General features: G+C 38.3%; 1 protein-coding gene across 3 annotated transcripts; it reads left to right on the top strand.

Moving 5' to 3' along the window:
- Nucleotides 1-222: 222 nt before the first annotated feature.
- LOC138353129 (uncharacterized) lies at nucleotides 223-15980 on the top strand. Of its 3 annotated transcripts, none has more exons than XM_069305960.1 (12): nucleotides 223-274; nucleotides 1836-1917; nucleotides 2419-2470; nucleotides 2730-2890; nucleotides 3176-3317; nucleotides 5759-5971; nucleotides 7525-7662; nucleotides 8991-9231; nucleotides 10050-10203; nucleotides 10600-11527; nucleotides 12408-12462; nucleotides 13537-15980. In XM_069305960.1, exons 4-12 carry the CDS (start codon nucleotides 2763-2765, stop codon nucleotides 13605-13607), a joined length of 2070 nt encoding a protein of 689 aa, XP_069162061.1. In that variant the 5' UTR covers nucleotides 223-274; nucleotides 1836-1917; nucleotides 2419-2470; nucleotides 2730-2762; the 3' UTR covers nucleotides 13608-15980. The 3 variants fall into 3 exon arrangements, with proteins under 3 accessions (XP_069162061.1, XP_069162060.1, XP_069162059.1); XM_069305959.1 differs by having other exon boundaries at nucleotides 224-274; nucleotides 2419-2484; XM_069305958.1 differs by lacking the exon at nucleotides 223-274 and adding an exon at nucleotides 345-502 and having other exon boundaries at nucleotides 2419-2484.
- The last annotated feature ends 588 nt before the right edge of the window (nucleotides 15981-16568 follow it).

Here is a 16568-nt window from a genome sequence, read left to right on the forward strand (position 1 = left end):
AAAGACAGACTATTTACCACAAGGGGCACACGCACTAGGGGACACAGGTGGAAATTGAGTGCCCAAATGAGCCATAGAGACGTTAGAAAGAATTTGTTCAGTGTCATAGTAGACAAATGGAATGCATTAGGAAGTGATATGGTGGAGGCTGACTCCATACACAGCTTCAAATGTAGATATGATAGAGCCCAGTATGCTCAGGAACCTGTACATTAGTTAATTGACAGTTGATAGGCGGGACCAAAGAGCCAGAGCTCAACCCCCGCAAGGACAAGTAAGTAAGTACAATTAGATAAATTAGATAAGGAGGAAGGCAAGGTTTAGCATGTAGAGTGTTGCGGGTTGAGGCTGACTTGGCGTCGGGTTGTTTACAAGGCCTTGGTGGTGGTGGTGACGGTCGGCCTCGCCAGCTAACTTCTCCCTCTCTGTCCCCGGCCTCTTCCCTCCCTCTGATCATGGTGTCTGCCAAGGAGCTCCTCTCCAGGCTCAAGGGGGAAGGATGGTAAGGCCATCCTTACAGGCCAGAAGGAACACGGGGCCCTGCTGGTGTTGTCAGTGTGAAGGACCTGCCTGTGTGGGGGAGGTGGACAACCCCAGGGTCGTAGGACATTGTTAATTTTTTGTTTAGACAATTCAACAAAACGGTCAAATTAAGATTTAGGGGAGCAGTTCAACAATGGGTTTTATGGAGGATATTTCAGGCAAGAACTTTATCTTGTTAGATACAATGAGATCTACTCATAGAAGAAAAACAGTGTGTAAAAGATCTGGGAATAATGATGTCAGATGAGCTGATGTTTAGTATGTATTACAAAGCCTGCTAAACTGTCCTTCGTCCAGAATCCACATACTGTACTTCAGGGCTGATACAGCATCAGCCATGAAAATTATAGGATGGATTATGATTATAGATCCTGGGATGCCACGACAATGCTCGGGCCATTCAAATCACTTGTATTGTCGCACCTAGAGTATTGCATGGTACTTCCTGTTTCAAAGTAGGAGAGGTTTTTGAAATCATAATTCCTTTTCCCTCATCAGCTGTCAGGCCCCTGTAAAGGCCTGACAGCTGAGTGGACAGCGCTCGGGATTCGTAGTCCTGAGGTTCCGAGTTCGATGGAGGCAGAAACAAATGGCCATAGTTTCTTAAACTCTGATACCCCTGTTCACCTAGCTGTAAAATAGCCCAGGGATGCATTCCTGGGGGTGTGTAACAAAAAGGAGGCCTGGTCGAGGACCGGGCCACGGCAACTCTAAGCCCTGAAATCATTTCATGATAACCTCAAGATAGATAACCATCCCGTCCCGTCCCCTATCTTTATCCTGACCCCTTCCAAGTGCTATATAGTCGTAACGGCTTGGCATTTTCTCCTGATTCCCCATTCCATTTGAAATAGAGGCAATACAGATAACATGTGCAACATTCATGAACATAACAAAACCACTAAAATTATTATGACCGTCTCAAAGTCCCAAATTTGTACAACAAAAAACAATCTGAAGCAAACAATATGGCAGGAAATTATGCAGAATTGACCTGATGAAAATAGAGGTGCCATAAGCACAGTGAGAGAATACTGTATGAACATCAGAAGTCAATGGCTGTTTAATATCCTCACAGCAAACATAAGAAATGTTGCCAGAACAAAAGTGGATGTTACAAATGTTTTTCTTCAAATAATACAACTTTCTAGGGAGTGGTAAGTTTGATTATTAGGAAAGACATTAGGACATTATTACGACATTAGGTCATGTAATTAATTTACCCCTCTGCTGTTTGGTATCCGATAATAATATGGAAAAATTAATTCATACCTTTTTTCCTTCTGATATAGGAGTTTGAGTGAGGAAGGTGTTGAGGGCATCTTAGAGGGCAACAACCTTAATCTCCAGCAAGCATCTCAGGAAATACTCAATGTACGTATCACCTGGCTACCATTATATAGGATGGTGTATGCTGATTTATTAGAGAATGAACAAAACATACTTTCAAGTCCCCTTTTATGTGATATGTAAATCCATGTAAATCCATTTCACTCGTAAGATCATACACTGTGAATGTTGGAGCCAAGTAGATAACATTGCAACTGAGTTTATTGATATACAGTACTGTATTTATTATTGGCCCTGCTAAATGTTTTAATAAAAACAAAATTATAGGTGGAGTAAATATAGTAATGGCCAAAAATGAATGTTTAACTAGGCAGATAGGTTACAGAAGCACCTAGTGAGTCCAGAAATTTCCTTCCTGCAATCTCACTTTGAAATTCATTTTTGTATCATTTTTATCTATTTTTATCATATGCTCTTAAGAACTGTGCTATACAATTTGCCATTCTCTAAAGTGCAATGAAAAAAAAGGTTCCACTGTGAATTATACTATATATAGGTTTCGTACTGAATATATTCCTATTTCAGAGTGACTTGAAAGACATAGGGGCTCCTTGTCTCCCAGAGGACGTGCTGAAGGGTAAGAAAAATTCGGTGAGTCTTGCATCTGTTTTGTAAGTACAGTATTCTATAGGTAAATTTCTATGTAGAGTTAGTGCATTGGAATTTAACCTAGACCATTTCTGTGCAAGGTGGAAATTTAGACAATTAATTGGGAAATTTAGACATTTAATTGGGAAATTTAGACATTTAATTGAATCTGCATACTCCAATAGTGCTACAAGTGGCTACATTTATTATTTATGAAATGCTCAGCAACTGTTTGCATATTTTTACAGCTGCCTGGACCAGTTGTACTACAAGTGTCAAAAATGCGCAATGTGTCTGCACCCAAAGCCTTTGAGGACTCGGGCACTGCTCCTAGAATGTTGCGAGTCTCTCTGACAGATGGCTCTAGTTCCATACAAGCTCTAGAGATGCAGAATATCAAGCCACTTAGGTGAGCCTTGTGGTACTTAAGTTCTAAATAACAATGAATGTTTTATGGGCTCACCATAGCCTGTGCTACATGGACACTTCGTTCTGAATAGCTAAATCTGAAACAACAACAACAAATCAATGTTTTACTGCATGCTTAGTTAGTTAGATATAATCAGAATATTTGTAAGTGTTTTATCTCTTTTTAATATATATATATATATGCCTGATGGAAATGCATATTGGAGTGATATTATGCTACTGTATGTTACTTTATTCTAATATATATGAAATGGCTCTCTTCCAGTCTCAAGACTGCGCCAGGCACTAAGATTCGGCTAACAGGCAAGATTCCTGTTTGTGGCGGGTTTTTGTTACTGTCCCCAAACAACATCACTGTGATTGGTGGCACTGTCCAGGAGTTATATGACAAGTGGAAGCTCTCAGCAGTATGTCGTGGTGATTGTTTTGTGTGTTGACTTAATCACACGGATGCAAGTTTGTGGGAAAGTTAAAAGAGTGAAGTTATGGGTTTCATTTAAATGGTTTGTAGCCATTTTAATTCAAAATCCAATCCCCCCCTATTTTCATATAATGCTGTCTATCATATGTTCTTAGATTAAGTATAATAAGTATGTTCAGGCTTACATTTAAACATATATATATAAGTAATGCATACTGGGTACATGCAATTTCTCAATCATAATGTTCAATATTAGCTGTCACATCTTATTTTTAAAATAAACATTTTCTGGGACGGTCCCTTCAGTAGCTCCTGAACAATTGCACTGGAGCTACCAAATCTTAATGAATCACATCAGGTCTCCAAGACCCTGCAGAGTCAACTGGAAGCCAGGACCAGAATCACTGGCTCTATGAGGTCAGGGAGGCTTGTGGATCAAATCCTCCAGAAAGTATAAAGCATATCAAAACAAGCAACTACTTGAAACGAAATTAGTAGATCTAAGAAAAAAGCAAACAGTTTATTGCTGTGAAGTAAACAGCCCAACCATAATGTGCTTGGCTGCCACCAGATAGCAACCCTATTCACCCAGAGTCTATGCCAGTCAGGAATGTCATTCACTCATGTAGTGCAGTCTGGATCGTATTTCTGTGCTAGCCCCATACTGCGTATCCTTGCTTTTTGATGTCTGAAAATTTGACTTTCTTCCCCAATAAAGTTTGTCCATGGCTATCATCCAGGCTCTGGGATATTGACGCTCTAGCCTCATGTTATTTAATAGCTGCTCCTTGGCTGTAGTGTGCATATGTTGTGCTTGTGAATTTGGCATGCAGCTGAGGATGTTCTGCCACAGGCCCTCTTCTTTCTCTCATAGGAAAGCCCTGGTCACATTTTTTTGTTTAGTAATTTGTTCTTTTTCAGTAATGTAGGCCTCCTCTGTTAAGGTACTGTTGGGAGATCAAACAGTGAATGTAATGATATGCCCCTTGCTGGTGGGGCATTTAGTAGCTTAGTGTCCCTACCATGTTATCTTCTTTCCCATAGGGTGAAGGGTTTCAGTTTGGGTGGTTTGTGAGTGATGGTGCTGCCTGGCTGGGACCCCAGGTAACCCGTGAGCATCTAACAGGCAGTAGTTCAGCATATAGTGTGGAACCTCGAGTGACGAGCGACTCCAGTTATGAGCATTTCGAGTAACGAGCTAGCCACTCGCAGAAAATTTGTCTCAGTTGACGAGCTTTCGCTCGATTAACGAGCAAACCACATGGTGCTTCCTAGCGTTCCTGCTGGTTCTCGAACGCCTCCGACGACAGTATTGTTTTGCAAGACGAGCTCGGTGCCTGAATGGATTAAATTCGTTAATCGAGGCGCCATTGTAGTTAGATTGTATACACAGCGTGTTTAGTTGCACTTACGTTTTTATTTAGCTTTTTTATTTTTGTATCTGATCTGCATGCTTCCTTCACCTCATAGAGATAGACTCAGATTCTTGTCCTGGCTTATCTGGTAGGTAAGGGTTAATCTCAGAGCCCTGGCTTATCTCCGCAAGACTTGGCTGTACCAATACTTAGGTCAGGAAGCTACTGAGGGCCCCACCAGAAAAGGATGTTTTATTACATTCAAGACATAATTTTTGTTAAGGGTCTCACAGTATGGAAATAATAGCCCACTATTTTGAAAACATGAGGAAACGTAGGCTGCATATTTCGATCCCAACCTCGGATCCTCTTCAGCAACGAGTGATTTCCTCCACTCACTGCTGAACAGGCTCCCAGGTTGGGATCAAAATACAGTATACAGTCTCCGTTTCCTCGTGTTTTCAAAATAGTGGGTTATTATTTTCATTGATTAATGCAATGCACTGTTGTACAGTACTTCATTCTTGTTGTATGGTATCTTTTTCAAAACTTACCTGCTGGGTCATTAAGGATGCTAGAAAGGTATTGGAGAAAACTGTACACTAGTCCAAAATGTCAAGATTGCCGATGGGTATATCTGACATGAATAGTGCTGCTCATTTGTTGGTAGTGATATCCCATGGAATCCAGAATGATTTGTTGTAATGCTGCTAAGGTGTTACCATTGATGACCACTTGTATAATGTGTCTGGGTGTTTGTTACTTTTGCCTTGAAAACAAACTCTTTTGAATATCTGTTATCCTGTCAGGATTGATCATTGTTCAGTGATTTTCAATTACTTTATGTGGTTTTCAGGGGCACTTTAGGCCCTGTGACAGAATTGCTGGATATATATTGTTTTTACCTGACTGTTGGTTGATTCAATAATGTATAGCAGATCACTATATTTTTCAGTATGCCAGAATATCTTACTCGCAATGAACCTTTTCATAAGCCAATACAAAAATAGAAATACTGTAATCAGTTTCAAACTGATTTAGTATAATGTTGACTATTTGCTTAATTTTTCAGAGTGTTTCAAAATTTAGCCGGGGAGTTCGTGCTGCTGATGGTTCTGGTCCTCCTCTTTGGGTACCATTTGGCAAACGCATTTTAAAGGACCCCCATGAGATGCAGAAATTCAAGGCCCTGAAGGATCCCAATAGTAAAGACAAGCAGGATGATGAATTTGAGGCTCAGCGGAAGCAAACTGTTAAAGAGTTGGCCAAAGAAGGAAATATAAAGGTAACATTACAGAATTAACATTAAAATGTCACCCACATATTTTTCTGTAGTGTTTTATATTGGACATCCTCATCAGTTGAGTGTCTTATGTCTCTGCCCTTTTATTTTGTGTATCTTTTTTTTTAACCCCTAAACTGCTCTCATCACTATCTAAATTTCTTGCTGCATGAAGTGAAATTTCGTTTCATGCAGGTTGGCGTTCAATCCCCCAACCATCCAAGTGGCTGGACACCATTCCTTTGCCCCCATCCCATCCCAAATCCTTATCCTGACTCCTTCCCAGTGCTATATAGTCATAATGGCTTGGTCCTTTTCCCTTATAAGTCCCTCCCTTCTGTACTCCAACTGACATATGCAATTGATCCTTATGTGTTTTCAAGAGCATCTGGATGTAGACCTTCTACATAGCTTAGCAGTTTAAGATTTAATAGATGTAAATATACAAGTTTGGGGCATAATGCAGTGTGGACTATACCATATGTGACGGGTTGTGGTATTGCAGCTAGTATACTGAACCAAGGTGGTATGGCTCTGTCACATATATAAAAAAAATGCTGCTTTTGCTCTTGCAGTGTGTAAGTTGTGGGTAGAAACAAAGGAAAATCATCAAATAAATAATTAAAACAATTTACTGAAATATTAATGAACAAAAATGTCACCTGAGAACACTTGGCGATCATATAATGCAAAGGTGAATAAAATAATATGAAAATTGTAACAAGAATAAACTGTGCAAGAAATACAATGAAAAGACTAAATGAGTAAATACTGGTGGCGTGGAAAACACTATTCCACTACAGCATCCGGCACATGACGTAAGCTGGCCGCAGACGACATTGCTGGAGGCTAAGGTGATCCAAGAGCACTAAGAGAGGGACTGACTCCCCAGGGAGGCAGTGCCCTTTATATAGTCTGACAGTGATGACTCACAGCCGGTGTCAACGCAAGCGGTGATAGCAAACTGCTAGTTTGTGGCTGGCGGTGCCTTTGTGTTGAGGCTGTACTACTGCTAGTTGAAGGCAGCTAACTGCTTGTTTGCGAAGGCTAACTACCGGTTAGCTGAGGTGTCCGACTTGCCTCTGAGTCGTACCAGGCCGTGCCAGGCCTGGAGGATGTGGAGTGGTGGAGAGGTGGCAGGACTGATGACTCATCTTAGCTGGTGTAGAGGTGAACTTCCAGAACAGAGGTATTGAGGGTTAGTGGAAAAGGCAGTTCCACTGCTATGCTGGGGATTCATATGACAGAGATAGGTACTGTAAACTTTATCAAATATTTCACTGTATAGTATAAAGGTTTATTGTAGTGTGGAGCAGAGGATATATGGGAATGTTTGACAAGTTACTGGCTTCCTGTCTCCATTGTGACCACTAAGATATGGTGGCCCTCGGGTAAATTCAAATGTGATAACTAAAGCCAAATAACTATTTCTTTACATGCCTTGAGTAGAGCATTTTCTAATGAGTTTTTCACCTTGTTACTGTACATATATTTGTTCATAAGAACTTGTGTTAACTCTTGTGTAAAAATAAAATAATGTTTAAAATGTATTTCAGGTGTTTGGAGGAGGCAAGCAGATGTTGGATGCTAATGTCCAGAAAGTTGTTAATGCTGGGTTTAACCAAGAGGTTGCTGAATGGGCCCTCCGAAATAGCAAAAACGATCCAGTTAAGGCTATCAGGGAGCTTAAAGCTGTAAGTATTAACTCCTAGTTTGTTTGTACCCAGATGCAAGTGCAGTCAATGCCCAGTTTTATGTAGAGATGCCTTCCCAGACATCTTACATTTAAACAATCTATGCAGTATTTTGTTAAAGATGTGTGGGAAAAATAGAATTGACAGAAAAACAAGGTAAAAAGATAATAGATGAACAGTTCTGTATTTTTAATTTGCAATAAAATTATAATTATTAGCATTTATACTATTATTATTAAACTAACAATTTTATGTATGAAGAATGACATTATGTTCTGTTTCCTTTCACCCACCCTAGCAGTGATCCATTCAGCAGTCTCTCACAACCTTGTAGTGAGTCATGACCTTAAGTTGCAAGAACGCAGGCTTAGTGAATGTATTGTTTACAGGTGTTTGTGTGTCTGATTGTTTTCTGGCATATCCTTATCAGTTCCAAGAAAAAAGTACCACAGGTTCACAATACTGACTTAGTTAGCTTTGTGAGCCTATACCATCTCAATCAAGGGTTTCCAATTCATCAGTTAAGGGTCTATGTGTTTGTTTCATGTGCCCTGAGTATTGTAAGCTGTAACTTTACCAGTGTGTGTGTGTGTGTGTGTGTGTGTGTGTGTGTGTGTGTGTGTGTGTGTGTGTGTGTGTGTGTGTGTGTGTGTGTGTGTGTGGCACCTAATACGTCACATTTTTTATAGAATTGATTAACTAGTTCAATATGTGATGGATTAGTAAAAATCCTTCACATATTGAATATAAGTTGCTTGATGGAGAAGTGAATCTCTCAGCCTACAAATAAAGAGTCGTTATAGTTATCTGCTGTATCTTATAGTCCAAAGTTATCTGATATCTATCTGGACTTTTATCATGCAAAGAAATATATTTCCATTATTAGTTAAGGTTTATTGGTCATGTTTGAAGTGCTGTAGTAACCATAAAAAAATGGACATATTTTTATTCCATTTTGTGGTTTAGGGTAGAAAGGATTTAGATCTGCTCTTCTTTCGCTCAATTCTGCTGTCAAATTGTTAAGGAAACATATAGTTTTGATTATCTCATTTGTTCTGCCTGTTTTAATACGCTTGATGATTATTGACCAATTATAAGGTCAATATATTGACCGATTATAAGTAAGAGTCGAGGCCTCTTACTGGAGCATGGGCATCATTAGGAATCTCATGGTAATCTCTTTATGAATTCTGTCATCAACACACACTTCACCAAATATATAAAATTTCACAAGCTCATCCTTATTAAAATATTAGTCTTTGTTCACTAAAATGTAATAAGTAGGCATAAAGTATATTAAAGTTTGTAAAGTCCTTCTTTCTTCACAGGCAGCTAGCGGTCAACCACCTCCCTCTGAACGAAATAATTACAGTCAAGATGATGATGATGGTTACAGTGGACGTCGAGGTCGTGGTGGGCGAGGACGGGGTAGAGGTCGAGGGAGAGGGAGAGGCGGAGGAGGACCTGATGACAGCGATGATGACTTTGAGCCTCCACCTAGTATGCCTCGGCCTTCAGGACCAGCCTCCCTCTTTGACTTTTTTGATACTAAGATGATTGAAAAGAAAGGTATTAAAGGTTTAGTAAAAAGTCATTGCCTGTGACATATTAAGAAAAATATACTTTTTTTTACAGTGAATCAGTCTCAATAACATGGCTGAAAACAAATAACCCAACCCAAACATGTCATCACTTTCATTCCACTACATATGTGTAGGTCAGGTTATTAATAACAGAAAAACTCTTACATATTGTATAAATGAGGGTAAACGTATTAGTTTGAGGGTCGGGGGAGGGGGGGGGCTTGGGGGGGGGCATGCCTTAGCTCCAAGAAAGACGTCTGGAGGGTGCGAGAGGTTACAGATGGTGGTTGATTTGGTGGCATTTATGCTAGAGGCATAGTGCTGCAATTTTGTGATTATTCAGTGGACAGATATGATTGAAAAAATGTGTCAGATAAAAAGTTAACACCTCTTTTGGAGACTGGGCTACCCCTCGGGATCTGGCACATCTTGCAGAAATTTGGGGCATGAGTACAATTGCACGAAACAAACTGAAGGTTATACTGTATGGCAAATATATACCCATGTTTGAGAGACCTTCCAAAGTCATCTGCACAAAAGCATATGTACCTACATGTACAGTATTAGTGAAATAAAATAGTGTGCAAGGAGACTTTTGTATAATGTTAAAGTTATCATAATTCAAAAATGTTATTTCAAAGATGTGTGAAATACAGGAGAAGCCTGTGCTAACTTGCACGAAGTGTACCATGCCTTGTGTTTAGCAAATTTTGGTGCTTAATTCCTGAGAGCCGGCTTTATGATACTGTATATAATTAAAGTGGCTTTGCTCATTTCCATAAATGTCATATCATTTCTTTGCAGAGACTATAAACTTTGTTGAACCAGTGGCAGATGTGCGGGGGCCAGCATATCAGGGTGGTCGTGGAGGAGGTGGCCGAGGGGGTAGAGGTGCTCGGGGAGGCAGGGGAGGCCGTGGTGGTCGAGGAGGCAGCTGGAGTAGAGAAGTTAACGGAAGGTAAATTAACACTTGGTTAAAGTTGCAGTTTCACTGAGTGTGCATATATATACTTGTTATCTGTCTCTGCATAGTTTGTGTAGAGTATTTTACAATATTCTAAGTGAACAGAAACAATATTTGCAGCAACTATTAAATTGAAGAATAATGATGACCAAACCACACGTCAGATATTGGAGAAACAACGACATTTCAGTCTATTCTAAACCATTATCAAGTCAACACGACTTGATGACTGTCCAGGACGAACCAAAACGTCGTCATTTCTTCATTTTCTGATGTGTGGTTTGTTCATTATATCTTCTGCCCCGTTGTTGTGACTCACCGCCTTCATCTTGGAAGAATAATGGGACAGTGAGAATAATAGTGAGGTATTTTCTGTTGTTTTATTTTCAGTGTTACACCTCCAAACCTTACCACTGAGAATTGGCCAGCTCCAGGGGAAGATAAATTACAAGGCACAAGTAACAGAACATATTTTGAGAGCAAAGAGTTAATGGAAGAAAAAGAACAACAAGAAAATATGATGAGAAGGCCACCACCTCAGACCGTTACTGCTACAGGAAGAGAAAATCCATCCAATTCGTACAGCAATAGTTACAGTGGGCATCAAGGCTATGGGCGAGATGACAGAGCACAGAGAGCACAGGGAGGTCATCTCAGGGACACGGGGAGTAGAGACAATAGTGGCAGACGAGATTATAATGGAGGGGGCAATTCTCAGAACTGGAATGGTCGGGGTGATCGAGGTGGTAAGAGAGGAGGCCGAGGTGGTGGCAACTATAGGGGAGGAGTTACTAGTTATGGACAGGGTGGTAGCTATGCAGGTGGAGAGGGTTCTGGTAATAATTACCGAAATGATGGAAGTTATAGCGGTGGCTACAGAGGTGGCAGGGGCAGCAATGTAAGTGGTTATAGAGGGGATGGGAGTAACAGTAACAGTAGGGGCGATGGCAATAATAGCAACAATTACAGGTTTGTGGAAGGAAATATGGCTGGTCACAAGAGTGATGTAGGAAATTATATTGATTACCGAGGTGATGGAGGCAACTATATGGATACTAACAGTGGGGGCTATAATAGAGGTTACAATATGCAGTATGACATTAGATATGATCCTTATGGGAGTAGACAAGGGTGTCAAAACAATTATGACCAAAATCAAGTGAGCCGAAGCAGAGATGAAACGGCGGGAAGAAGTGGAAACTGGAATGCAAACAGAGGTGGTGGCAGTCTGCGAGTCTCGTCTGAACACTCAACAAAGGAGTTGGAAATGATTCGAGAGTTCCAGCGGGGCTTAGCTTTGTCTGGACAATATAATCAGGTATGTTATGTCTGGTTTCATTATTACAGTGCAACATATTTTGTTATGTTTGACTAAGATTTGAATTTCGTGAAGAAATAGCATAAAATAAAGTTTAAAGATTTATCGTCATAAACTATACAATTACCTATTTTTTATCCTCTTTACCATGTAATAAATCATCTGGATCATGCTGAATAATTTCCAATGGTTTCATAGAGAATCTTTTCTTGCATTTAATTCAGATTTCTTCAGCTCCACATTTCGTAATGGACTTACACAGAAAGTGATATAACAAGTTATTTAATATTTGAGTAAAATTCAAAATTCTTTCTCTATTTTTACTATCTTGTTTTTCATAATATATATGGAAAGAGTACTCCTTGTTTTTTTTATAAGTTTAATATAGATAGAGATTTTTTTTGTAAATATGCCTATTGGTTGCATTTATAATGGTATTATTGACCATGCAGAAACAACAATTATTGGTACAGTATAGCTAAAGAGCAAATTTTTTTTATTATAGTTATAAAAAAATAAGTGCAAATATAAAAGATTAGCATCTTGGCACCATGGTAATTAAGATGGGAATACGGGGGAAACAAAAAGTGCCACAACAAACGGGGTTAAGAAAAAACAAATTCCTCATTAACTTGTGTCAATATCGCAAAATGTGTCATCTTAAGAGTGCCCAACTCTTTCTTGGATAGAAAGAACTTGATATTGTTTGGCATAAAGTGTAAAAAGTAATGGACTTCAGATGCAACGGATAGGGTCCAGCACTGTACAAGATTTTCAGTTCAAACTAAAGTACACTGTATACGTGAATGGCCAGTATAAAATTAATACACCTTGAGTATACCCGAGTACCAAACTTAACACAAAAATTGCCAATTTGCAGCCTGCTGTTCATGGTAGATATGAAGACAGTGCAGATTACAACAGTGGATTTTCTGGTAAGGAAACTCTTTTTAGCATTTACAAGTAATATTTGCAACCTATCCTCCTGTTTCGATAGTAGTGTTTGTAACTGTGGACCATCGTACATATAATGACATAATGGACAATTAGATAGTAAAATTGGGTACTACCTTTATTTTATAGTCTAGAAATATTAAAGCTAAAAACCAAACTTAAATATTCCTAGGCTTGGTATAATACACACACATGTACTATATTAGGCCTCAGATGCCAAGTATTAGGCCTATGATGGTTAGGTTAGGGTAGGTTAATTTTATTAGCAACATAAATACAAAGCCCTTTACTGGTTTGTCCAAATTCAGTAGTACCAAATTCTACTTTTTAATTGTCCACTACATCAATATATGTACAATGGCCCACATCGGTCCTCTATTTTAACAGGAGGATGAGCTGAATATTTTATATAAATATAAACATGTTTGAATAATAGTATTACTGTAATTAATATTCACCATGGTAATATTTCTACCAAGCTTTAACTTGTACAGAAGGAGGCTTCTTCAGGGGGCTTCATCTTTGTAAATATCCATTTAAGTCAGCCCCTGGATTAACCATTGAGCATAATAAGCACAGGCTTAGTGCCTCAAGTAAAGAGGGGGCTCCCCCGTGGAGATTTTTCCCGTGCCAGATTTACAAAGGACCACGGTGCAGCCGACCAGGGTCCATAAAAAGGTGGCCCCCACAGTAGTTTGGTTAACTTCCTGTATATATCTCTTCACGTTTATACAATTTGACTACATGTAATTGATCTCTGCTTCCTAATAATCTATTTTATGTTTTTATTAATGTTCTTTTCCTGTACATACTGATTTTTTTAAATTTTATGTAAGTATTTTCTCTTATTCTGTAAGACATTGTTACAAATCCATTTCATTGTCATACAGCAAGATGGGCTGCATTGTTCTCAACAGCTCTCATGGTATTTAGCAGGTCTGAATAATTTGTAAATTTGTCTCTCTAGTTACTACTGAAGGATTTTATCTTATTATAGTTTATATATAATATTTGTTCTGAATTTATTTGGTATAATAGTGATCACATTTTTGTAGGTACTGTGGAATTCCATCGTGGTGGCAGAGGTGGCGGTGGTCGGCGAGGCGGGCGCGGTGGCTACTATTAAAGTCGCCTATTTGTCTCCTGTGACATCAAATTGGTTAAGAACGTAAAAATATAACTACCACTAAATCATTAGAATTATGTTGTTTAAGTTTCTTAATTTCTGGAAGTGTGAGCCTCAAAATGAGGCACTATTATAGGCATCAATTTCCCCGTCACATGAGATGTATATAGCTGTCGGATAATCACTGCCACACTGAAGACCATTTGTCCAGGGTTACTGTAGAACCATGCTTTTTATAGATTAAGGTATTGATTGTAAGTTATGTGCCCAATACCAACCAATCTCGCAGTTCTTTGGCAACTATTACAACAAAACTCATTAGGTAATGCAGAAGAACCGTGTTCAGGTAATTGATTTTGTTGTTGGTAAATAATTCTAGTGGTCAATTTCAGAGAATTCAACCAGATAATTTCCAATTCAAGATTGAGTTGAATTACAGCTTACTTTCATTTGGGAAGAGCCTCATGCCTCTTCCTTTAGAAACTTGTGTCTTAATATATAGTGTTAGAGGACATGACTCCACTATGCTGTGCCTCAAGGCTCATCCCTTTCTAACTAATGTAAGTTGCCTTCCCAGCTGACTTTGATGCGAACTCAGCTCATAATGATTATTATTCTGTTGGCTATAGGTTTGTTAATTAAGGAATTAAACTTCAGTGATCCTAAACTCTAATTATGATAGGGAATTTAATAGAAGCACTGTGTGTGTGTGTGTGTGTGTGTGTGTGTATGAGTGTATGCATGTGCCTTTGTACAAATCAATAATTGTGCAAATGTTTTTCTACTTAAAGTTCTTGTACAAGTTTCAGGCAATGGACTGTACGTAGAATGTGCTGATGTAGCACTACTGCACTGGTAAAGCAGGTAACCAGTGGTCCTTCTCATTGTGACTAGGAAGATTAGGTAGGGAAATTGTCGTGTTATAAGATTATATTTTTTATTCGGAGAAGTATTCAAATGTAAAATATAGATACAGTAACTTGTTTGTGGTATTTGAGTTCATTATTTGTACCGTTAAGGAGTGTGTGTAATACATTTATTTATATATTATTTAAATGTTAGTTATAAATCTGCTTTAATCTTTGTGATTTACTTTTTGAAGGTGTTAGGAAGTATTGTGCAAATATATTTTAAGAAATCATTTGTGGAAAAGCTTTCATTTTTGAGAATTTGGTATACAGTAGTCATATTAAGATGTATAGAGTGGAACCATGACATCTACTTAATATTGCAATGATATCAGATAAATTGGGGCCAGTGTTAAGATATTACTATAAAGGATTTAAAAGGCTTTAGTTTTTATGTCTTCAAAAATGTACATGTCTACTTAAATGCATCGAGATGTTACTTGCTTAAATTAAGTTGATATGCTTATATTGAAATTTGATGCATCTGCCCTTCCTATATAGGGTGCATGTGGATTCATACATATGATTGCAACAAAAAGGTTATAAATGTCATGTCTGTGTTCAGCATTGTGCATTCATTCTCATTATAACTACAGTGGCGCCTCGATTAACGAGTTTAATGCGTTCCGGCACCGAGCTCGTCATGTGGAAAACTCGCCTTGCGAAATAACAACAAAACTGTCGTCTGTGTCCGAGAACCAGCGGGAATGCTCGTTAATCGAGCGAAAGCTCGTCAGTCAAGACATATTTTCTGCAAGTGGCTTGCTCGTTACTCGAAATGCTCGTAACTGGAGCCGCTCGTCACTCGAGTTTCCACTGTATTTTAATTTCTTGATGAATGGATGGCTTCCCTATTTATTCATTTCCTTCAAATATCTATACACTAGTCCAAATTTACAGCTTATGCAAAAAAAAAAAAATTCATCTTCATTCACTAAAATATGTCATTGTGTATGTTCAGTAATGTTAATATTTTCCTGGAATAAATTGTTACACCCTTGCAAAGAGCAGTGTGGCAGCACCAATATTTTAACTTTACAAACTGTTATTATTTAAAAAAATATTATGCATACATGTATAATACTTGTATTGACCAATAAACATGCAAATATTTCTATAATGATGTAAAATTGAATATAAAATTATTAGGAAATACAAGTTGAATGCTGACGTTTTGTTTAAGTGTTGTATCATAAATATCAGACAGTCTTGGAAGAAACTTTTCTGTCTTTTCAGCAATTTTGTACAGTTTTCTAACATTCTACCAACTTATTTTTATAACTGTCACTCAGTGCTTCAACCAGTCATTATTACTTATGAAAAATATAAAATAGAATGTGCTTCCAGTCAAGTTTTTTACTAAATAAAGTGTTAATCAAGGCTACAGTCATTTGCAGCAATTACTGTACTATATACCAATTATCTTTACATTTTGGTTTGTTAATTAATAAAGGTATGTAAATCTTGGCTGCTTTTACAAGTCCATCTAATATTTGTAGGTTACAAGGATTTATATCATTTCAGCAATAAAATATACATGTAAAACTAAAGGATGAAGAAAAAAAAAAAGGTGTACTATAGAGTTAACTATAAGTGTATAAAATCCAAGATGCTGAGCTTGTACGTGTAGCCGATATATACATCTTCAAGAAGAAACTTCACTTCAAGTACATCTTCAAGAGGAAACTAGATTGTTTCCTTCAAGAAGTGCCGGACCAACCGGGCTGTGGTGAGTATGTGGGCCTGCGGGCCGCTCCAAGCAACAGCCTGGTGGACCAAACTCTCACAAGTCAAGTCTGGCCCCGGGCCGGGCTTGGGAAATAGAAGAACTCCCAGAACCCCATCAACCAGGTATATATAGTAACCCTTACCTAGTATTTGAACTTTAGTTACCCAACCTTCATGATACTATAAATACAGAGTATAACATATTTATATAATGATTAGTCACAGGACAGATTATGTATAGGAATAATTAATGGTCTTTGGAAAAGGTTTCCATTTTTATAATAAAATCAGCTACAGTGTGGTATATAAATGAGAATAACCAAAA

Source organism: Procambarus clarkii, chromosome 56, assembly GCF_040958095.1.
Source record: "Procambarus clarkii isolate CNS0578487 chromosome 56, FALCON_Pclarkii_2.0, whole genome shotgun sequence".
In the NCBI taxonomy this organism is placed as follows: domain Eukaryota; kingdom Metazoa; phylum Arthropoda; class Malacostraca; order Decapoda; family Cambaridae; genus Procambarus; species Procambarus clarkii.

Excerpts from the sequence above, each read along its gene's own strand:
- LOC138353129 (XM_069305958.1), top strand. The coding sequence starts at position 456 with ATGGTGTCTGCCAAGGAGCTCCTCTCCAGGCTCAAGGGGGAAGGATG. Across the intron at positions 9,232-10,049 it reads TAAGATGATTGAAAAGAAAG|AGACTATAAACTTTGTTGAA; the intron begins GTATTAAAGGTT and ends ATTTCTTTGCAG. Across the intron at positions 10,204-10,599 it reads AGTAGAGAAGTTAACGGAAG|TGTTACACCTCCAAACCTTA; the intron begins GTAAATTAACAC and ends TTTTATTTTCAG.